We start from the raw sequence: 24,044 nt of genomic DNA, 5'->3' as shown, positions 1-24,044 counted from the left end.
CCCGCGCGTCCGCGGCACCACAGCGCCCCCCGGCGGCCGCGCCGCAGCGCCGCAGCGGCCCGGCCCCGCCGAGCCCCCCCCCGCCAAGACAAAGCCTAACCGCAACAGGCAGGTCTGTATTAAAAACAAGAGCTCTTGCAATACATTTTTCTGCAAAGACCAAAAAAAAATCAAACAAACTTGCACTAGGACCAGTATTCCAGTATTTTATGTGTTTTCACCTGTACAACAGCAATTAGCACCAGTACATCATTAAAGCTTCAAGCAGGTGAGCCCAAGGGTAGTTATCTTTGATCTACCGTTAGCTTTGCCGAACGCCGCTGAGTCTTATTCGTGTGAGTTGATGGGTCGAGCATCCTACAGTGCCTTGCCAGAAACGGTGCCTCTGCCCTGTTCCCAGGTCAGCCGCCGCTTGCTGAGGCTGTAGGCTGTGAGCCACTGTTTGCAGGTGGGTAATTTTGGATTCGAGGCCAGAGGGAAATCACAGATGTAGTTTAAGCATCACCCTCAGTGAGGATTAATGCCACAGAAATAATCCAGCAGTATTGGCCACAGGAAAGCACTTGGCTAGTCCCACCCTGCCTGCGAGACACACTTTGGGCATCTAGGCAAGTTCAACCTATGGACCAAGTTCTGGGTAGCTGCTGCTCTCCCCTTTGGTGACCTGGGCTATATCACAACTGTTTCCATGATAAGACAGCCTAAGCCCAGCTGCAGGACTGGGGACGTGGCCATTCAGGAATGCACCAGCATAGGAGCTGCTGGTTTTAGCTCATCCCACCTAGTAAGAGGGACAGATATGTAAGAGGAAAAGTATTGCTTGCCCCACTAGAGGGTCACAGGGCTGCCCTAGCCAATTGCAATGGTATCCATGCCATCCGCAGTGCAACAAGTCCTCTGGTCCAAGAGAAACCAGACACCCTCCACACTCTGTTTCGTCCTTGCCAGAGGCACCAGCACAGGCCCTTCTGGCTTTCCTAAGGGCTACCCCGATTCCTGGTTGGAAGCAGGGAAGGCAGGTGTGGTAGACAACTACTGATCTGTAGTTAGCCAAGAATATCCCTGGGCTTTGGGCTTCCTTCCCATTAAAGAGTGACCCCAGCCCACCCACCCCACAGTTAACATCCAGGCCCAGATCCCCCAAGACCTCATTTCAGAAATCTGCAATAGTTTCATCAAATCTTAGTAAGGCCATCATTATTTTCACGATTGCACATGGCTTCCTCCATCTCAAAAGCACAAATATCTTCGTTAATGCTCAAGGAGAGGGTCAAGCTTCTGCTTGCTCCCTTCCCATGTACAGGCAGCACGGGCAGAGCGATGCGATGGTCTCCAGTACCCACAGCACATGGCCAGAAGAGCTGACCCTGGACGGCTGAGCAGGCAGCAGGGACAACTGTCTGTCAGGACCTGTGTGACAGGTCAGATGTACCACCGAGTTTTTTGGCAAGGCTCATCTCATGCAGTCACCTAAAGCAAGGAGAGGCTAAGTAAAAGGGCTCTGGACTGGAATCGCTGGAGCGCAAGGTCATGGCACAGAATTGCGGCTTTTAAAGTCACCACCGTACTCTCCAACACATACATGCAAAGGCGGGAGCAATCCGGGGCAGGCTCCAGGCACCCTGGGAAGCCTTTAGGAGAGACATCACTGAAGTGACAGCACCCAGAACTGATTTGCGGTGTAGTCCAGTCACATCAAGTGGCAATAAAACCGTAAGTGGCTTCAGGACAGCAAGCCCCATTTGCCTGAGATGAGTACTGTCTTTTTAAAAGATCACTAAATCCCATCAATGCTACATATACAAACTTCATTCATTTTAAAGGCTCCTATTAAAGTGCCTTTTATTCCTAGCCACACGCAGTTTTAAACTGCAGAATAACTTCTGGGAGCAGCCAGTGACCATCTTCATTCGCACTGACCCACGAAGAGAGAGTGGCTGTGGCAAACACCAGCCAAGGGGACAAGGCTTCTTGATCGCTGTGTTTTGGATGTCTGGATGGAGGAGGGCTCCTGTGACCCGGCGTGGGAGTGCTGGTGCAGCGGTACTGTCCTATGGCTTTGCCGTGGTGTGCAGGGTCTCTGCTGAGTCGCCCAGGACAACTTCACCTTCCAGAGACCTCTGGGGATCCAAAGCAGGTCTTGCCCCCAGTATGGATGTGTCCCAGTGGGAAATGTGCTGGGGCCAGCGGCTCAGGCTTCAGCATCATCCTGGCTCAGCATGCCAGCGTCATGTAGGAGCGGTGTCGTTTCGGAGGAGGGGGATGGTTTGCTCTGCGTGGTGGGATGGTGCCGGCTCTTCTCGGCGGTGGTTCTCTGAAGAGGAGAGGACAGTGGTTACAGCCACGCACTGTACGGTGGCGGCACTGTGGTCAGACCTTTGTCGTGGTTTAACCCCAGCCACCAACTAAGCACCACGCAGCCGCTCGCTCACCCTCCCCATCCCAGTGCGATGGGGGAGAGAATCGCAAGGGCAAAAGTAAGAAAACTCGTGGGTTGAGAAAAGGAAAACAACAACAACAGAGAGAGGAACAAAACCCAGGAAAAACAAGCAATGCAACCGCTCACCATCCACCAACCAACACCAAGCCCATCCCCGAGCAGCGATCAATGCCCCCCAGCCAACTCCCCCCAGTTTACATATTGGACATGACGCCATACGGTATGGAACAGCCCTGGGGCCAGTCTGGGCCAGCTGTCCTGGCTGTGCCCCCTCCCAGCTCCTTGTGCACCGGGCAGAGCAAGGGAAGCTGAAAAGTCCTTGACTTAGTGTAAGCACTGCTTAGCGATAACTAAAACATCAGTGTGTTATCAACGTTATTGTCATGCTAAATCCAAAACACAGCACTCTACCAGCTACTAGGAAGAAAACTAACTCTATCCCAGCCAAAACCAGGACACCTTACAGTGTGCGGGTGTCACCACATCCCCACTTGGGACACGTGCCCCAAACCTCTAGGACTTTCATGTGGCCAAAACCCCTTTTCTGAAGACTTCTTAAATTGAGGATTTTTGCATCTCCTCCCCTAACAAAATGAAGTTATTTCCATTCCTACCCACTGACACTTGTAACACTCCCCACTGCCCAGCCTGAAGAGCTGTGTCTCCAAGTGGCGGAGCTACGGGTCAAAGTCAGCATGCCACACAGCATCAGAGAAGATGAAAGGGAGATGGACAGGGTCTTCTCAGGGACACAACAGCTTAAAGACCCCTAGACCCCAGCTGCAGTAGAGACACAGACAGCACCCATCCCTAGCATAATGTTAAGTGCAACCTCTGGGGAAGGTGAAGGATGGAAGCTGGTGCCTTCTGGCACCAAGAGAAAGGCTCCTGCTCCACCTAAAGGCTTACAACTACAAAATAGGTTCACCACCTGCAAAGTTGAAGAGGAACCAGATATGCTTTCAAGCAGATCATGTGGGCCCCCTGACCCTAAATCATGCAAGACCCTCAGGAGGAAGCAGCAAGTGACAGTAGTGGGTCACTCCCTGCTGCTGGGGACAGAGGCACCCATCTGCCCACCTGACGGGTCATCTAGAGACATTTGCTGCTTGCTGGGGACCTGGATTCAGGGTGTTGTGGAGGGACTGCAAGGCTTATCCCACTGCTGCTTCTGTGTGGGCACCAATGATACCACCAGGGCCACCTGGAAAGTATCAAAAGTGACTACAGAGCTCAGGTGGGGAGGGATAGTTAGGGCAAAAAAGCTGGTTAATATTCAAGGATCAGCTCCTCCAAGCTCAAGAGTGGTCCATCCCAACAAGCATCCCAAGTCAGGCAAAAATGCCAGCAGGCCAGCATGGACGATCAAGGAGCTCTTGGCCAAACTCAAACACAAAAAGGAAGCCTACAGAAGGTGGAAGCAGGGACAGGTAACCTGGCAGGAATACAGAGGCCCTCTCCCAGCACGCATGGATGAAGTTAGGAAAGCGAGAACCCAACTGGAATTGAATCTGGCCAGGGATGTCAGAGACAAGAAGAACGGTTTCCACAAGTACACAGGTGATGAAGACTAGAGGACATGTGGACCTGTTGCTGAATGATGCAGGGGATCCCAGAGACCAGGGGAAAGTCTGGAACAAGGGAGACGTACCCTTGGTGGAAAAGGATGAGGTCAGAGAATACTAGACATACATGAATCCATGAACCCTGATGGGATGCACCCACAAGCACTAAGGGAGCTGGTTAGTATCACTGCAAAGTCACTCCCCATAATCTTTGAATGATCCTGGCAACTGGGAAAGGTGCCCAAAGAAGAAAGCAAGTGTCACTCCTATCTTGAAGAAGTTAAAGAAGGAAGACCCAGGGAACTACAGGCCAGTCGGCCTCCCTTCAATCCTTGGGAAGGTGCTGGAGCAGCTAATCCTAGGCACCATTTCTAGGCACATGAAGGACAAGAAAGTCACCAGGAATAGTCAGCATGGCTTCACCAAGGGGAAATCATGCTTGACCAACCTGATAAACTTCTATGACGAAATGAATGGCTTGGTAGATGATGGATATTGTCTACCTGGACTTCAGTAAGGCTTTCAACACTGTCTCCCATAAGACCCTCATAGAGAAGCTATGAAGTATGGGCTGGATGAGCAGACAGTGAGGTGGACTGAAAACTGCCTGAACAGCCAGGCCCCACAGTGTCACGAGAAGTGGCATAAAGTCTAGTTGGAGGCCAGTAACTGGCAGTGTGCACCAGTGGGCAATACTGGGTCCAATCCTGTTTAACATCTTTATTAATGATCTGCAGGTTTGCTGATGATACAAAAGCAGGAGGAGTGTCCAATACATCAGAGGGTAATGCTGCCCTCCAGAGTGACCTCAACAGGCTGGAGAAATGAGCTGGCAGTAATCTCATGAGGTTCAACAAGAGGATGTACAAAGTCTTGCACCTGGGGAAGAACAACCCCATGTACCAGTACATGCTAAGGGTCACCCAACTCTTAAGCAGCTTGGCAGAAAAGTCCACCAAGACCCTTAGGTCCACTAAGTGGAACATAAGCAAGCAATGTGCCCATGTAGCAAAGGCAGCTAACAGTATCCTGGGCTGCATTAGGAGTGTTGCCAGCAGGTTGTGGGAGGTAATCCTTCCCCTCTACTCATCACTGGTAAGGCCACACATGGAATACTGTGTCCAGTTCTGGGCTTCCCAGGACAAGGGAGATGGAACTACTGGAAAGAGTCCAGCAAAGGGCCACTAAAGTGATTAAGGGCCTGGAGCATCTTGTATGTGAGCTGACAGTAAGAGAGATGTGGACATGGTCCTGGGCCACCAGCTATAGGTGACCCTGCTTGAGCAGGGAGGGGGATGGACTAGATGACCTCCAGAGTCCCTTCCAACCTCAACGATCAGTGACTTTTGTGATCCTGTAATACAAATACAGATATTTTCTACAACAGGAATTCCCTCTTGAAAGCCTTTCCATCTAGGCTCCCTGCATGCAGGAGGGGAACGACACCCAGCAGTTGACTGCCTCTGTTACCCGCCATGAGTTTTTACCCATTTAAAAAAACTTACCTCTGGATCTCAAACACTTGGGGGGGGGGGGGTAAGAAAAGTGTTTCCTCACACCAGTCCTACTTTTCACCCTGATCCCTGCTCATATTATTAGGGCTGCAGATCAGGTACACCAGGAGAAACAATAAGAGCACGTGCTTGCAGCCTGGTTAAGTGTGAGTATTAAGACATCTATATTGCCCTGAATAAAGCCATGAGACAACATCATCACATCAAAGCTTGCCAAGAGGGTATGTCTGGTAGATGTGGACAGTGAACAGTTCCATTTGATTGGTTTTAAGCAAAGCTTAATCAAATCAGGATGAGAGAAAAGTGTGTTACCTTGACTGGGTACCCACCTACAGTCTGGCTTCCTGCAACACCGTCCCCTTAACCGGAGGCAGCTTTTTGGCAGAGATAGCCTGGTTGGCCTTATTACTGTCTGAGTTCTTTTTATTGCTACTCAAAAATAAAGAGCATTTTTCCTAGAAGACAACCAGGCTAGTTTATGGCACACTTGGACATGAATTCCACAAGGGTTCCAATTTTAGGATTTTAAATCACTGTTTAACTAGAATCTAGTTATTAATGAAGATTTCAAAATTTAGGTTGAACTAAGCCCTAGTTAAGATTTTGGTCAGTGTCAAGCCAGTTTTAAAATGGTCTGTTTGCCTTTTAAATGCATTGCCACACAGGCTTTAGGCCACATTAGCAGGAGAGCGACAATGCTGCATCTGGGCATGTTTTATGCCTCTACAGATTTACACTTTTTTTTTTTTTTTTTTTTTTTTTTTTAAGAACTGCAGGTCCAACAGATGTATTTCAAACTGGCTCCACTATACACTAGACTAAGATTTAATTGTTTCACAGTACCTCATCTGGACTGGGTTTAGAGCACACTGCTCCCTCCAGAAGCCAGAGGCACACAAGATAGTCCATGAAGGAGTTGGGTTCAGGGAAACCTTCACACTGGCAGGCACCTGAAGGTGCAGGCAATGCCCCCCCCTGCTCAGTGTCCCCTCTGACATCACTTCTGACTTCAAGAGGGAGGACCGTGCGTGATTAAGCAATCATTGCTAGATCAGCAACACTTCAATCAAATGAGGAACACACCTTGGCTGCAAATTGCTCTCTTTTGGTTTACAAGCTCTTATCTATTCATTAGGCAGCAACTTTAATGTGTTGTTGCACAGCTTCCTTAGATTTATAAGGTCATTGAAGCTTTTTAATCACTCTCCAGGTAGTCAGGCATTTCCTGCAGTTGATTTTTAGTTCTGACACTTCATGACACTTTTGGTTGAGCACCCAAATACAGCTGGCTTACGCCTGGGTTTGGGATATGTCACAAGCAGATATTCAGTTGACTTGAGTGAATTTAAAATCCAGGTTTTCTTCCTGACCCTTTCTGGCATGGTTAAGGCTCTTTGATACCAGGAATTAAGACTTGCACAAAGCAGGGTGAGAAAATGCCAGCCCAGGGCTGCATAAGGTCTTAGGAATAGCTGCCCAGCAAATACAGACGCTTTTCAGATAGGCTGGTGCTATGCAGCAGCACGAAGTCTGTTTGCCAGTGACTGCTTGCATTTGCTGAAGCAGGGAGGTTCAGCACACAAAGCCTGACCCTCTCGGGAGCACAGTAGGGGTTTAACGCTGAGCCCTCGGCCCTAGCATCGTTCCCACCCCGCAGGGAAACGCGTGGAGGAACAAGGGGATTTGGGATCATGCGTTTAAGTCAATTAAGCAGTTGTAGGCTTGGTTAAAATCCAATTACATGACACTCTGAGAACCCTGGCGCTATTTAAAGTGGGTTGGCTTTCGTGTTTCATTAAGGGCAGTTACAGGAGGTTGAGCAAAAGCAGCCCCTTGCACACACTCTCCCCTTCGCCCGCCCTCAGCCTAAGCATTGCCTTTTTATCCCCACAAGTAGCCTCTTCACTTCTGTAGCTTTAGAGCCAGCTCAAGCTGTTTGACTGTAGCGCAAAACTAAATAAGCTTGCTTTGATATAGGTTAGGGAGCTAGGTCTCTGCTTCAAGAGCTAAAGCTTTTAGAGATCTTAGTGCTATCAGATGAATGTTTTGGAGCCAGAGCCGCAGATCTCCATCAAGTCTTTTAGCTGTTTTATATTCTGTCCTTACAGCTCAGATCAGACTCGAGTGCCAGCCAGGCACCCTCCCACGCCATCATGGGCCAACTTCTACCCAGCTGCCAGCTCCCTGCAGGCTTCAACGGTCTTCGCTTCTCAGCAAGCCCAGATCCACAAAGGGCCTGAGGGTTTAACTTCTAGAGCTATTTGGAGTAGTTTGCAGGGAAATAGATGAGTTTTGGGGAAAGACAGGGTCCAGTCTGGGTTGAGAAGCAGCCACAGTGTCTGTGCCCCTTCCACAAGAACACAGCGACTCATTCATTTGTGAACAAGCTGCACTCAAGTATCTACATCCCCTCAAGAAGGCTCTGTTTGCATTAGAAAATTGTTGGGACCCTGTAGAGATGCACAGATTTGTGCAATAGCACAGACCTGCTGCTTTCCATGGAGGCTGGGTGGATGAGCTAGGCTTGCTCTTTCATTAGCTGGATGAGCTGAGAAATGCCTCCTCCTACAGGAACCCACTTCCATCGCTGTTGTGCACTGACATGGCCAGAAATGCTTTTATGTTTTCTATTTGCAGCCCAATTTCCAGATGGCCAAGGAAGTCCTGCTGCTATGTGCTAGCACCTGGCACCACTAGGAGATGGTTCATGCCATCAGCCAATGTTTCCTCAGACATGTTAGATTGTCAGCCCAATCTACATCATCTGATTAAGTCTGATTTGACTAACAGCCTTTCCCATTAGACATCTGCAAGTTCTTACCTGACTCATTGCCATGAGTACAGCTGCTGAGATAATGAGTGGGACACTCAGCCCAAGGAGGATATACTGCAGGTAGTCCAGCAAGGATGGGATCAGCACCAGGTTGGTGTAAAACTGGTTTAGGACTGAGCCTTCAATGGATCCACTCTGCTCAGAATAAGCAAAGTTGTCAGTGGCATTTCCCTCTCATCCAGGGCTGAGATACCAGCTGCACAACTCCTCTCCCACCACAGATTAGGGAATTTATGCAAGATTCAGTCGGGCTAGAAGCTTTTACTAAGTAGCTGGAGTCAGCTGGACACGCACACAGCTGGAGACAGCACTCCCTGCCCCACATTAGCATGGGGATGCTGGCAGCTCTGTTCTGGGCCCTATTTAACCCTGCATCTAGGACAGAGCCAGAGGTTTACCAAGTATAGTGCAGGGTTTGTTCAGCTCAGAGGGATTAACAACATAGCCAAGTACTGCAAAACCTTCTGTTGGTGTTTAATTAGTCTGGCTGGCTTAAAGCTTTATTCAAAGTGGAGTTTCCCCAGCCCTGGGTGATGGGGAAGCAGTTTTCCCCCCCCCCCCCGCAGAAGAGGCTCTGCAGAATTGGGTCAAGGAAGGCAGCTCACCTCTGCAAACCACAGCAGCGGCAGGACCACTGGCTTAATCTTCCCTGTTTGACTAGGGGCAGGGGTAAGGGGAAAAAAAAAAAAAAAAAAAAGAAATACACACTTAGATTTCTGGTTGATCAGGCTACAACCAGTGTCAAAATTCTTCCTAAAGGGACAGGTCTGACAGCCCGATAGTGGCCAGGAAGCCAGTTAAGGAGGTAGCAATTCCTGCTGCTTCAGTGAGCTGCTACCCCCTTAAGGGACCAGGTCCAACTTGGGCCTTTCATGCAAGAGCAGAGCTTACACTTCCATTTGTGCTTAACTGCCTGACAACAGCAGTAATGCCATCCCAAATCTGGGCTCCACGGACATGAACTCAGTGAACTGGAAGGCTAAACTTCACGCAGCTCGAAGACGTCTCAGTCACCTGCGTGGTACCAGAGGGTGGCGCGGCCAAGTTCACAGCATCAGGGCTGTGTGCTGGCGTATGCACTAGAGCCAGTCAAAGCAGCCAGTGCATGCTCCCACTCTTGTGGGTATTTAACATCTGGCACTGCACAGCTGTTACAGAGCCCTTCCGTTTGCTGTCATAGAGCTGAAGGTGTCTTTTTGGACACAGGCTTCAACTGTCAACCCTGTAGGCTGAGCATGTTTTGCCTCTCCGTGTTGGATGTAACACCTTCTGCACAGCAGCACAGTGCAGGAGAACCGCTCCTGTGCCTCACCAGGAGACACAGTCCACTGATCAGCTGTGGGAATGCTGCAGGAGCCAAGCAAACAGGCAGCCACACACTGCACTGCTAAAGGATGGCAGTTTGAGGTCACTGGAAGAGCTGACATTTCACCACATGTGCCAGCTGCCTTCTGCCACCGTGACAACTGGTAATGTTAAGGCTACTAAATCTTTGGGGAGAGTAAACTCCGCAGTGACCCCAGCGTCAGCAGCTCTCCCTGCTTGAGAAAGGGAGATCGCCATTGCTAAAAGGTGACTACTTACGTTATACCAGACACCTGCTTTATGTACAGATTCAGCTGGAGCTTGATGGAGCAATTCATGGGGATGCCCGTCATCTGCATAGGAAGAGATGAACCAGCTCATCAGTACAGCCAACATTTGTCTGGAGAACTCTGCAGAAGAGCAGCCCTTTGCTTTCCATCATAGCTGCTCTGGGTGCCACCTTCCAGATCGATGGACTGGATCATCCAGAGATCCACTGCAGTCACCACACACAAGACCAGAAGCATGGCAGGGCTTTTCACCAAATCACAAGCATCAGTCAACCAGGCACTGGCCTCCAGGCTCTCAGGATGACTGCCCACGGAGGGACACCACTGTCTCCACGGCAGTTTGCAGTCTGTCCCCTTCACTTGAATGCTCACCAGCCAGCGGGTATTGCACACAGCAGCATCCAGAAGGGAGCACCTCCCTTGGGGTGGCCTGAAGGCACAAAGCTAACCTGAACAGACATGGTTGCTACGGAAGGCAGCAGCACGCATTCAGCGGGCAGACAGCATGAACCAGGGAGATGTTGTGCGACCCAGGGCTCGTGGGAGTGAACCTAGACAAGTTCAAATTGCCAAGTAGTCTATACAACCCGTAAGTGACTCCCTAGGCAGGATGTTTTCATAGCAATTTCAGTGTTTTCTGAAGCCTGATGAGCCTCTTCCGTTGTTCATCCTACGAGCAGCAGGATGGAAACGCATCAATGCAAGAGATTCACGCACACAGCAAAGGACAAAACATTTCTCATAACTAGGAACCAACAGCCACTCTCCAGCAACACCATGAAAACACCACACTTCAAAGCTGGTCTTGTTGACACCCATTAAGACATGGGTTTCTCACGACACTGCAGTTTTGCAACACATTTTTAAGGGCAGAGAGTTTGTATTGGATTGTCCCCATTTATACTCAGCAGGCTGCAGCCTAGGTAAGAATATAGCTAATTGCACTGTTATCAGTAGATGTTTGATACTGTAATAAACTTAATTAGATTTCCATAACTGTGATAAGAAAAGCAGAGATAACCCAACACCTAGATAAGAAGCACAGCTTATCTTACCTCAAGAGGGAGGACTGGTTTCTCGCTTGAGGAAGCACCACTGAACATTTGGAAGATCTGACCACATGCAACACAGGCCATGGGTGGAAGATCCCAAAGTCCCCTCCCCATCAGCAGCTGGACAATGATGGCTCAGGACACCCCAGCTCATCACCACCGGAGTGGTGACTTCACCCTTATGCTATAGGTACGCACAAAGCATAACTCTGCGACACTCCAGTGCAGAAGCAGCCAGGTAAGCAAGCTGAGACAGTAGAAGAAGCCAGCCCAAGAATTATGGTGATAGCTTCAGCTACAGCATGGTCTTCAGACTTTGCCCGTCGTGGCAGTATGTTTGCGGATTTGGGGCGTAACTGGACTGCTGGTAAATACACCTCCTGGTGTTATAGACCTGAGTCAGTGGGAAGAACTTGATTGTGCTTATCAAAATAATCATGATTATAATTAGTTCTACAATTCTCTAGAAGCCAGGCTGATTATTCAATTAGTTTATGGCTTTGATATTTAACTGCACATGTCCTTGCCAGTCTTTGCACTATGGAACCTGCTGAAATCAGTGCCACAAGAACAGAGCGAGGCCACCAAGCAGCCAACGGCAGGGTTCCCCACCCAGCTACCAGCCCAGGCCGGACCCCCAGCACAAGGAGAGGACCCCCCCAGGCTCACTCACCGGGTGCACGTCGAGGAAGAGCGCGTGCTCATCCTTGCTGGGGTGGAGGCCTTCGACGGCATCCACCAGGGATGGGTCGGCATTGTAGAAGTGAGGGTGGGAAAGGAACATCGGTGCATCTGGATGAGAACAAAGACACCTTAAGCTCATCCAAACCCACCCGAGACTTTTTGCTGAGGTTTTTAAAAGCCATTGCAGCACTTGTTCTGAACAGGCTTTTATACTTTTCTCCTCCCAACTGGAAAGCTCCTTCCCTTCCTTCCCTGTAGCTTATTCCATTGCTCTGGGAGGGTCAAGACCCAGTATTTAAGCCACCCTCTCCCCCCACACAATGCTGTGGTAACTCGCTGTACCCTGACATGGGTTAGGACAGGTACTAGGGTACTTAGTTAGGACAGGTACTTAGGGTTAGGTTAACTAAGTCCGAATTCTCACTCCCACGTGACCTGCACTCAGCATCCAAAGTTAACATTTAATTTGGCGGTTACGTGGCTTGCCTCCTCTTACCCTTGCTCCCCTGCCTGCTCCCTCCCCAGCCTGGGGGACAACGCTCCCATCCTATCCTAGGGCACTCCCACAAATGCCAGGCTGTTGTAGGGCCATGGACCTAGTGGACTTTGGGCACAAAGATTTTTCCCTCTTTCCCTCCTTGCCAAGATGCCTGCAGGAATGCAAGCAAGAACATCGTGCACACAGACCCCGGCAGTACCTTTCAGCACTTTCCAGATAGCAGAGCCAATTTTCCGGATAAACAAGCTTGTATCGCATCCCTACAGTTTAATAATGGTACAGCAGGGAGAGCCTGGGGAGGAAAGGACTTACTTAGCCTACAGGCACTGACGTTCTGGATGCCAGACTGCATGCAGGGGCAGAAGCCTTCGTTGGGTGGATAGTCCGTGCCATTGGCAAAGAGAGTTTTCGGTGCCACGAAGCGGTAAGTGGGCACACCTTTGAACTTCCCAGACTGCTCGTACACCAGTGTCATGGATCTGAAAGGGTTTCAGTGGAAAAGGATCAGGATTAGCCAACAAGTTCCTAGCCCTGAACCAAGCTCTTATCTTCGCTGGATAAGATGCGGTTGCAACGTAACTTAGACTTTGAGATCAAGATAAACACTCAGAGCAGTGCTTTGGATGTGGAATGAGTATTTAAGCTATTTGCTCTCCCTGTTCTAAGCACAGATAAAGGCCTGGTCAGGACTAGTTATGGAGAGAAACCACAAGCCTATAAGTCTGTTTGCTGTATCCAGATGAGATTTGTTTAAAGGCATCCCCAGGGCTGCTCTTCAAGAGATAGTACCCTCTTTGTGCAAGCCTTGGCTCTGAGGTAGAAGTGCTCTTTCGCAGCACAACTCCAGCATATAGACTGTCAGGGGACTAGAAAATTTTACTACATTATGCAGCAAGATTTTTTTCCTTGATGCAACAGTCTATATTCTGCGGCATTATTGCTACCAGCTGGCCAGGATAGATGCAAGTTTCCAGGAGGGAAGTATGCTCCCTTCACACTCAAGTGAGGTTTGCAGGGATGCAGACAGCCTGGGCAGGCCAAGGGGATGCTTGTTCCTACAGCTGCCTTGTGACACCAAGACCAAGGATGGGGGATTCAGGGCATGTTCAGCAATTGCATGCATGCCTCTTGGCTGTGCTCACCTTCCAGCAAGGAGGCAGAGGCTGCTGCAGCACATCAGCAAGATAAAGCCTTGCCTACCTTGCAGGGACGTCCACGTAATTGCATCTTGGCATCAGCTGCACTTAATGTGCAAACAGCGTAGGAGATGAGCTCTGCATGCCCTGCAGCAAGGCAGATACGCTCTTAATCTATCAACTGATGTTTGTGACTCCTTGCTAGCCATCCAGGCTAGCAGAGAGGCTGAGATAAAGATTTGGGGAGAAGAGACAGCACTGCCTGGTGAAGAGGCAGAGCCACATCCTCCACAGCACTGTTCTGCAGGAACCTCCTGTGCTAGCAAGAAACCAAGCCTGGTTTCCTCTGGTTCACTTTATGCCTTGCCTGGAAACATGCTCTGTTCCCTGGAAGATTTCTGTAGTTTTACAGAAACTACACAGAAACTGTGTATTTAAACTTTGATTCCCAGCAAACTCCCCTGTAAGTCCTTGGCTCTGGGTCATTTCGATATTTGCTGCTGTCCCTTATGTAGAGGAATTCCTGCACTAATACTCAGCTCAGCTGACTTTGCTTGTTCTGCTGAAGAGGTCATTGCTCTCTATTCAGCATGAGCACTTGCTTGTTTTGCAGCACTATCTACAAAGGCTGAATCAACATTATCTTCCCCAAGCTGGGGACAGGGCTTTGTGCCACCCCTGGCCTCCCCTCCTTCCAGCCTCAGGGAGTTTCCACACAGGCAGGCTCTGCAGGGTACTTTAACCCCTGCGTGATCAGCTAAGGTCAGGGTGTCTTATACAGGACAGACACGCACAGCAGTGCATGAAGTAGGCAGCAAAAAAAAGGGAAGCAGCCTGGAAATGGTGGCACAAGCCCCCACAACACCACTTCTGCAAGCATTTAGTCAGCTGAAATGGTTCTGCAAATGGCTATAGCAGCATTTCCTTACGACAACTCCTACTTCTCCCTCTCGCCTCCCACATCTTATCTAGACTGGTTATTCTCTACTGATTCAACACGGGCAAGTTAGACATCTCCAGTGACCTGGAAGGTATTTATGAACGCCACAAGATGTTGCTCATTAGACAACTACACTGTTTGCAAACTGAACTGCAGCTGAACTTTAACTACAGAATTTAGTCCTGAGCCCTCTGCGTCACTGCACAGGTACGCTGTGCGCACAGGACAAGCGTTGCGTCTCCTGCCACCTGCACAGGGACAAGCTGGCAGCTGTGGCCTCACCTGCAGGCATCAGGGCTGTAGAACTCCAGTGACGTTGGGGACATGAACGGAGGCCACATCTCCCCTGCAGTCCCGTTAATCATGTTGCACTCGCTGCTCCGCCAGTACTTCAGCTGCAGGACAGATGTAGAGACAAGACCTCAGATCAACAAGCTTGCTGGAGCAACGGCTTCCACCCCTGCATGGGACATCCACCACTTTACACCACTTCCACAGGAGCTTGAGATAGCAATGCTGAAGAGCTTCCAAGATCTTTCCCATTCAAACATCTGCTCAATTAACAGAAAAACAGGACAAGATACCCCTGTCCCAAGTGCTCCTGCAGTGGTTGATCTGTAGATTCAGTTGACTTTAGTTAGGAATGGAATTCCACAAGGGAAGAATAAGCACCCCTGTAACAAGGACATTGAAATAACGCCTCAAACACAGGCGCCTGGGACTTCAGCCATTAGAAGCAAGCAGCGCCATCAGCATTGCAAGGGAGTCCAAGTGACACTGATGATGAGCTGAACTTAATGCTTCCTAACAACCCTCTCGTCATAGGGCTGCCTTCTGGCAATTTGATAGAACAGAAGCTGCAGCAGTTGAAGTCCCACAGAAACTTGCCTTCAAACCTACAACCCAGAGATACAACAGCACTGAGAGCTTTCAGTTTATCTCACTTTAGATCAGGCATTGACCCCATATTAGAGGTTTGCTGCCTGACACTTACCTTCTTTAGTCCATTCCATGAATCCACCATGTGAACTCTACTGATGTTCTTCATGCCCGTGTTCACTGTGAACAGTCCTGAACTGGAGCTGTTAAGCTGCGGAGAGAAGAAACTAACTTTTAATCCATTATACGCAGCAAGACTGCAATGTGTTAATGACTTTGTATACTTTGTCAGCTCTAGGGATGCTTCACACTGGAAGCTACTGAACTTTTACCCATTTCAGATGCCAGCAACAGCTTCCAACACATGCATTTCTGCATGAGGGGAGAACTAAGGCAGCCTTACACAACCACCACCAGCTACACATGGCCGCTCCAAACAGTTTGTGAGGGGGATAGCACAGAAACTCAATCCCAAGACCAATATTGCCACGGTTTTAGTGTTCCCAAGCAACAGTTTACTTACATCTATAAATAAGCCAAATTTCCCCTGGAAAGGGATCAGGCCAGGAACAAGCGCATTTATTGCATCTATAAGAGGGTCGTCATACCCCCACATGATCTCCCCCACTGTTCGGTTCATGAATGCCTCCTGTTTCAGGCCAGCCAGGGCTCCACTCAGTAAAAGCTTCACAAAGCTTGGCAGTTTTTCCATCATTACAGCCGCTCCCTGGGAAAGAAAACAAACCTCTGAGATGAGAGCCCCATCTTTACCAAAGAGGAAGCAATGCATCTTCAGTGCTTAGCAAGGTCCTTCCACTGCACCGATCTACAGCCCTAGAGAAATCTTTTGGACAGAGGTTCACCATTTACCCCCAGTTTGGGAAGAAAGCAGTTGAGGGCTTACAGGCTTCTTTTCCCCAGAGGACACTCAGACAGGGTTGCAGACTTGAGCTCAGCCACTTTGCCAGCCCCTCTGCACTTTGGAAGGCTAACAGCCCAACAGGACAACCAACACCCAGAAAGCAGAAAACTGCATTTTATAAGCTTAATCACCTCATGGCTTGATTAGCCTTAAGGCCTACAAGAAAGTAAGCTTTGGGTCAGCACTGGACATCATCGCCCTCCCCACAAGCTCAGAAGTTGGTACCCATCCAGGGAGTAAGTTCTTACCATCATCAAAATGTTTGGCACAACGATGTACTCTTCTTCGCTGCCGTTGGACAATTCCGGCTGAAAGAAGAGTTTCCGATACCCCAGGAAGGAGACAGTGTCATTGTCATGGAATGTGATATTTTTTTTATACCTGAACTCTCTGCAAAGAGATGGGAGAGACCATGGGAACCTTCCCCCACACAGTGTCCCTGCAAGGCATGTGGAACAAGGATGGGCTGCACAGGCCCGGGCTTGCTTCTGAAGAGCAAGAACCCCAGCAAGAAGCCATGGGACAGCAGGGGAGGCAGCATGCCAGGGAACAGGCAGTGTCAACCTCACACCCTGACCAGGATTAGGGTCTAGCAGGAGGAGATGGCAGCCTGGGAGTAAGGCATCCCTGACAGATGGGATTCTGCAGCAACTTGCAGACACCAAGCATTTCTTCCCAGCTGATGAGAAGTCTGAGACAAAAACATAAATCCCCTGTCACTCCACCTACAGCCATTGAAAAGCCCAGCCCTATCAGGGAGGCACCCAGATAAGCAGATCTACACGAACCCACATGCCAAAGCAAACTGCAAAACAGAAGAGGACCAAACAAGATGGTGCAATCCTCACCAACAAGCCCACACTGATTTGCCCCAGAGCTCCCTAATGGTTCCCAGAATCGGGGCAGCTCAGCCCTCCATGCAGCATCGTGGTTCTCCTGCTCCTCAGGGCTTCGGGCATGCCATCTCCTGCACGCTACCCAGCACCACTCTGCTCCGTGCCACAGGGGCAATGCTCCACAGCAGCACGAAGTTGTCCCCAGCATCGCAAGCCTGTTACAGCTCCTGAGAAAGCTGAAGCTCAAACCAGCAGCAAAAACAAAGTCCTTTCTTGTTGAGCCTCTGTTTTATGGCCAACATTAGGGAAGGGCACCAATCTTGCTCAGCAGGAACACAAGGACACTAATAAGCTTTACCCCTTTGTTTATTCTTATTTTTGGTAAGTGAAGCCTTTTTGCCAAGCCAAGTGACTGATGCAATCAGAACACACAGAATCCACATGGTCTTATGGTGTGACCTGGCAAGCGCAGGGGAAACAAGGCCATACGCATACTGCCATGTTTCCTCCTAACACTACTCAAACAGCTTTGGATTAAACCAGTAATCTTCCCACATGAGCTTGCTTAGGCTGCTGACCTAACTTTGCCTACATGTGTAGGCACTAATGTGTTGAATATTGCTATTTATGGGTAAGTTCACACACTCAACTCAACATCAACCATCACTTCACACTTCAGGTCCAGAGAAGCATCCGAGGCTTCAACCGCCATCCTCAGCCATGGTAAATAGACCCAGCCCTGCCATAGGTGGGCCTGAGCAAGTTTTAGTGCTCCACACTGGTTCTCATGACCAGAGCATTCATGTTAGGCAGATTCTGGGTCTCATGTTAGATAAGAGGTATTATCCAATCAATGAAGTTTGATATTGAGGTGACTCCAGCTCTAGAGCTGGACTCTTAAATGCACAGTGAAGATGAAACAAGTCCACTCTGAAGATGAGGGTTGCTGCCCACCACCACGCCACCACCCCTCATGCCTATGTTTGGACCATATCAGCCCAGGTCTGGCTTCCCAGCAGGTCCCAGCACAGGACTAAGCTCCACAACTCACAGAAGCACAGACCAGCCTTACCACCCCGCCAGCCAGAGGTCCTACTTGTGGCTTTAGCAAGATCAAAGCAATTAGAGCGCATTTGGGTCGCTTTAAAATCCTGTGCTGCTGGACTCACACCAAGTGTGCTAATGCCATGCCCTCCTGCCAGAGGAGTCAGCCAGAAGCCTGGCAGGCAGCATGGTGGCCAGGCTCACGCCTACCTGGACCACAAGCAGTACCTGACCTGTAAACGTAGGGTCCACGCTGGTTCAGCACCGGCTTCTGTCCCTGGAGGACCTCCTTGGGGTTCAGCACTTCAAAGAAGTGCACTGACATGTAGAAAGGAACGGGAATGTCTTTCCACATCCTGAAGGAGATGCTGCTGGGGTCAATCCTGACATTCTGCAAAAAAGAAGAGGGGGAGAGAAAAAAGAAAAAAAAAAAAAAAAAGAGTAAGGAGACACAACTCTTCAGCTTGGTGGCTGCAGCTGAGCACATCCACCCTTGGCTCCATGTCAGGCCCAGCCAAAGGAGGCCTGAACTGGAACTTCCAGCAGGGGCTCTCCAGAAGATCCACGTGTGTTACGCAGACTGAAACCAAGCCGCATCTAAATCGGGAACTATTATGTATGCAGAAGCATAAAGTTTATAACACAGGATGTCTGTAGGCTTATTTATTCAGGCTCAACTTTCCAGATGCTACCCACAGGATTTTGGAGCTGTTCTGATGTGCTGCAAGCTTGCTCTGGGCTAGACAAGCCAGCGCTGAATTATTCACAGCTCCGCATATGTGACTTGCCAGAAGCAGGCAAGGGCTGTGAGAGGTAGCACACCCATCCACACAACTGTTTGGGTACCAGCAGGGAGGGCCTGCTAAATTCCCCAAAAGCACGTAGGGAACCGGGATGGCGACCCAGCTGTGTCCCAACAGCGCTGTGCAGGACACCTTTGCCTCCTCTCAGCTGCCATCCTGCAGTGATTCATAGCTGGTCATAAGGCAGGTCAAAGGCAACGCAAAATCGTGGTTTCCATATCACCGTCCCATTTGCTGGGAAACGCCTGCAGGAGCTCAAATATGCTGTAAGCCCTCACCAGATATCCATCTCCACTCCCCCCCTGCCTCCCGGGGACTGCCTTATGGACAAGAGCGAGTTCCTTCTTGAGCATCTGTTTTGCATGTGTTCCACCATAATATTTGCTTCCTCTGCAAGCACAGGCCCTTGCCATGGTTAGATAACCGAGCCAGCTTATGGAAGCGGGTCTGACTCACCAATTAGTGCAGGCAAGTGGGCATTACCCCGCTGCAGCTTGGCAGCCCCACAATGGCTGTCCTGTCCTGGAACAGCTCGATCTGACTGCGCACGTATTTGCTGCCACAGAGGGTTGAGAAGAAAAGCTGCCGGACGCTTCCCTGCAACGCCCCACCTTTGCAAGCCCCTAGCTCAAGCCCAGATCCTCCAAGCCCTACACCTGAGCAGACACCTTCCTCACACAGTGTAACCCACCTAGTAAACCATTCCCACCTCCACGTCAACACCCGCCTGCTGCTGGCCGAGAGCCTCCATCCTGCCAGCCTCAAGGATTTCATGGCAAGGAAGCAGTTAGAAGACAAGATTTTATCTAGCCTGCTTTCTAATCCCCACTCCTGAGTGTCCAAGAGAGTCAGAATAGCAACATCTGCCTGCCTTTACTTGCTTAGTCTGTCTTGCACACCCTGGATCCCTTATTCCATATGCATTTATTTATATAATGTGTACACAGTCAGATGGAGCTGCATCCCAGCTCCCTGCTACCTTTCTCAGCCCTCTCCCATCTGGGCACAGCAGCTCGAGGTACTCCACAGATGCTGCTAAGCAAGATCTACTTAGATCTTAGGGCAGCCTTAGAATTAAGCTACTTGTAGGTCAAAATAAACATGGTCATATGTCTGAAATAAAAATAGGATATTCTTCACTTAGATGGGTTACAAAGTGTCACTGAGAGGTTTGACTCTTCCTGATCACGCTGATCTCTGCTCCTGAGGAACTGAAAGGAACTGGTTACTGCTCATCTCCTCCAGACAGAACCGGAGGAGCATCAGCTCCATCGACAGTGCCCAAATCCTGCTTCTCCGGAGGAGAGCTTCAGCCACCCTGCTCAGCAAAACCAAGAGCTGAGGTTTCCTCTACAGATTGAGAGGCGCAGTCATGCTGTGTGCAAGCACAACCTCAGTGTCAGACCTCATCCTCCACATCCTCTCACCACCATCCTCATCACCCTGCTAAAACAGCAAGGACGATGCTGTCGGTCTTCTGCCAGCTTTCAGGTGGGACAGCACAAGAGTTGGAGAAGAAACAGTAAGTGGCAGATGGATGAGTCGATGCAGTCTCACCGTGGTAAAGCTCATATCTTAGGCAGGTCCATGGCACTCCAGGTGCTCCCAGAAAAGCAACGTCCCCGGGTTTTACAGGGCCAATGCCGCAGGCAGGCAGGCTGCCAGGACAGCAGCTGATGCAGATTCGGTTTCTGCAGATGGGGCAGGAGCTGGGCTCCGAGTTCCCTGTTTCTACTGTTCATTCCCCTACAGACTTTACTCAGAGATATCCCCAAAATTACAACCTTTTTTTGCAACTAAGTGCTTCTGCATCAGGATACACTGTCTTGACCTTCCATGCAGGCCTTGGGAAGCCAGGACTGGCAAGCCAGCCTTCACCTGCCCAACCCCTGCCAGCAGCCCTTCAAGTCCCAGCTCTTCCTCCTACCCACCACTCTGAAGACCAACCCAGGAGGTTCAGTAAGGCCCCGGATATTTCTCACCACCCTAGACATCAGCACTGTTATTTTTTTCTATTTCACATTAAGCCTCATAAGAACTCAGGACCATTTGGGTCATGCTGAAGGAATGAAGACCAAGGACTTGAGATGAAGGGAGACCTGAGGAGAAACAAAGGTTGGTCTTTTCCTCATCTTCTGTTCTCACTGCGAGTTATTAAGAAATAGCTAATCAAGTAGAAGGAATCAGGATTGGCTAAAAAGAAGAGGGCAGAAAGGTTTTAGCACCAAAAATGTTGCTCCTGTTCTGCAGGGGACATTCAGCCTTTTTTTTTTTTTTGCAGGTACCAGCTCCTGATGTCCATGAAACTGGACAAAGATTGGCTCTTGCTGCTTAAGCCACAGGACTGCCTGGCTCTGCCCAGCAGCACTTCCAGAGGGTACATTTAAGCAGAAGGTTGGGTTTGGCAGACACTTTGCGGCACATGGAACCACAGCCATTGGCTATGGGGTGTTTATTCACCTTTTTCATTGTATTCGCATTTCCAGGTGCTGACCTGCACAGGTGCAAGCTTGGAGAAATGCCCAAGGAGGTGGCACATGTCTTTTGGGCAGGGAGAAAAAGGTTTGGCTAAGCGTGGGAATGAGCCAATTGGTTTGTTACAGCAGGATAACTGCTGTCCCCACACCTTAACCGTGGGGGATAAACACCCCTTTGGCCCCGGGACCTCTCTTGTGGTTAAGAGGGTTCTTCAGGGAGGCAGCCCTTTAGGTTTTCCAGGTGAGCAGGAGAAGGTGACCTGGAGGTTGCTCCATGCTCGAGGCTCCTTTGCAGCACTCCTGCGCACCATCTGTCCCATTTCCACTTTGGAAAGCATCTCACCAGAGTACACCTGATAATTGCAGCCTGGTAACCTGCACACCTATTTACAAAAGGAGGGCTGCAGGCAAAGGCAGTAGGGACAGGGGGAAAAGGCTGGTGCTCAGGGCAATGCTCAGCCCAGCACCATCCCCACGGCCAACTCCAGCTATGCAAAAGGCCCTTGCTAATCAGGGATGAGAGCCCCGTCACCCTGGGCACATCTGCTGTAACCAAGGGGGGAATATCCCAAGCCTGGATTCCCCCGCACCAAGATGGCGAGGCTGCTCAGAGCGACACTGAAGCAGAGACCCCTCGGTGCTGAGCCATCTCCCACTCCCCTGGATCAGAGCAGAGAGGGAAAACCTGCCCGTGCACCAGCCCCGGCTGCGCACCGGCTCCAGCGCCCCCCGCGCCGCGCCCCCCGCGCCCCCCGCACCTTGCACCGCCGCCGGGACGCGCACCAGCCCCAGCCGCGCACCGGCTCCAGCCTCCCCGGCCCCCACACCCGCACCCCCCACCCAAGAACCCCCGGCCCCCGCCGACCTTGACCACCTGCTCCTTGACGATGAGGGGCCCCGCCAGCAGCAGGCAGACCCCCAGGAGGGCGCAGAGCGCCCCGGCCAGCCCCAGCCCCACCGACAGCCTGCGCCGGGCGGCGGCCATGGCGCAGCGCAGCAAAGCCGAGCGCAGCCGGCCCGCAGCCGCCACCGCCGCTTTATGCCCCCGCGGCCCGGCCCGGCCCGGCGGAGCGAGCGGGGCGGAGCGGGGCCGGGGGCGGAGCGGGGCCGGGGGCCGAGCGGGGCCGGGAGCGGAGCGGGGCCGGGGCCGGGGGCCGAGGGCCGAGCGGGGCGGAGCGGGGCCGGGGGCGGAGCGGGGCCGGGGGCGGAGCGGGGCCGGGGCCGGGGGCGGAGCGGGGCCGCGCCGATCCCCGCCCGCTGGCTCAGCCCTGCCGGGGCAGGGGAGAGCGGGGCCTCCCGTGCTGGTGTAAATGTGAGATCGTCGCTAGTTAAAGCGAGAAAAATATACAAATAGAGGGAAATGTACAAGCAGAGAAAATTACAGAAATAGAGAAAAATATACAAATAGAGAAGCATCTACACAGAGAAAAATATACAAATAAAGGGAAATATATAAATAGAGGGAAATATACAAATAGAGAAAATTGCATAAATAGAGAAAAATATACAAATAGAGGAAAATATACAAATAGAGGAACATATACAAATAGAGAAACACATCTATATATGGAGGGAAATATACAAATAGAGGGAACTATACAAACAGAGAAAAATACGTAAATCAAGAAAAATATACAAATAGAGAGAGAGAGAGAGATGGAGGGAAATATACAAAAATATACAATACAATATACAAAAATATACAAATAGAGGAAAATATAGAAATAGAGAAAAATACAAATAGAGAAAAATACATAAATAGAGGAAAAATACAACTAGAGAAAAATATATAAATAGAGAAAAATATATAGAGAAAAATATATATGAGTGCGTGTGTATATATATATATATACACGGTTTAGGTTGGATATTAGGAAAAATGTCTTCACCGAAAGGGCTGTCAGGCCCTGGCCCAGGCTGCCCAGGGCAGGGGCTGAGTCCCCATCCCTGGAGGGATTTAAATCCGGGGAGATGTGGTGCTTGGGGACATGGTTTAGTGGTGGGCTGGGCAGTGCTGGGTTAGGGGTTGGACTCGATGATCTTAAAGGTCTTTTCCAACCCAAACGATTCTATGATATACAGATATACACCCCAGGCCACCCCCGGGAGGGAGCAGGTCCCTCCCTGGCCACCGCATTAGCAGGCAGGGTGGCCACCAGCCTGCTGTCACAGCGCGTTTGGTGTCTCGGGAAAGGGGCAAGCGCAGGCGGCCAGCTGCTGGCCGGGCACCCGGGGCTCAACCCCAGGCTCTCCCCGAGGAGAAAACATCCATCACCTCCTTCTAACCCGCCTCTGTTTTCCCCAGGAATTGGGTCTTTTGTCTATCTCCTGCATCTAAAGTGGCCCTGAATAAAAGCCTGGTTGAGACTCATCCCTGAAGGTGTCTAGAAGTCAGCAGAAAATAAAAAACAAAGGGAAGAGTCCGGTTTGTGGCAGCCTCTTTTAAAACAATTATACGCACCACCCCGCTGCCCGCACTGGAAGCGGATCCGAGGTACAGGGTGCAGGCAGCGGCGCGCACCCACCTGCGGAGCTGGCTCCACGAGGGGCGGTGCGGGCTCCCCCGCGGGCAGAGGCCAGGGCACCAGAGGACCCCTCGCCACGGCCTCGGTGGAACACCTGCATTCGTGTCTTTAAGCTTAATTATGTCTTTTTCCATTCTTTTTCCTCGCTTGTTGTCTCTGTTTAAATGCTGGAGCAGTTAACACATCTCTGTTCACCACCAGCCAGGTCTCCGTCAGCAGCTGCTGGCCGTGTTCCCTTTCCCCCAGCAGCAACGCTTTCACATCCAGCACAAAGTAGGTGCTGTGGTTTCCTCTGTAATG

The 24,044-nt window shown here is 50.5% G+C and overlaps 1 protein-coding gene across 2 annotated transcripts; it reads right to left on the bottom strand.

The window, feature by feature from the left end:
* Positions 1-1,148: 1,148 nt before the first annotated feature.
* Positions 1,149-22,204, bottom strand: SCARB1 (scavenger receptor class B member 1; the record flags this gene model as incomplete). 2 transcript variants are annotated; one of them, XM_082325119.1, is made up of 12 exons in its annotated part: positions 1,149-2,314; positions 8,341-8,487; positions 8,958-9,009; positions 9,937-10,010; positions 11,673-11,791; positions 12,495-12,661; positions 14,541-14,653; positions 15,253-15,348; positions 15,661-15,864; positions 16,308-16,449; positions 18,173-18,330; positions 22,085-22,204. In XM_082325119.1, the coding sequence occupies 12 exons, from the start codon at positions 22,202-22,204 to the stop codon at positions 2,192-2,194; spliced, it is 1,515 nt and encodes a 504-aa protein (XP_082181245.1). In that variant the 3' UTR covers positions 1,149-2,191. The 2 variants fall into 2 exon arrangements, with proteins under 2 accessions (XP_082181245.1, XP_082181246.1); XM_082325120.1 differs by lacking the exons at positions 1,149-2,314; positions 8,958-9,009 and having other exon boundaries at positions 8,397-8,487.
* Between the last annotated feature and the right edge of the window lie 1,840 nt (positions 22,205-24,044).

The sequence above is a fragment of the Platalea leucorodia genome (genome assembly GCF_965183815.1).
Source record: "Platalea leucorodia genome assembly, chromosome: 12".
NCBI classification, from domain to species: domain Eukaryota; kingdom Metazoa; phylum Chordata; class Aves; order Pelecaniformes; family Threskiornithidae; genus Platalea; species Platalea leucorodia.
Note: the sequence above shows the minus strand (reverse complement) of the source record. Positions and strands in the feature narration are given on the sequence as shown.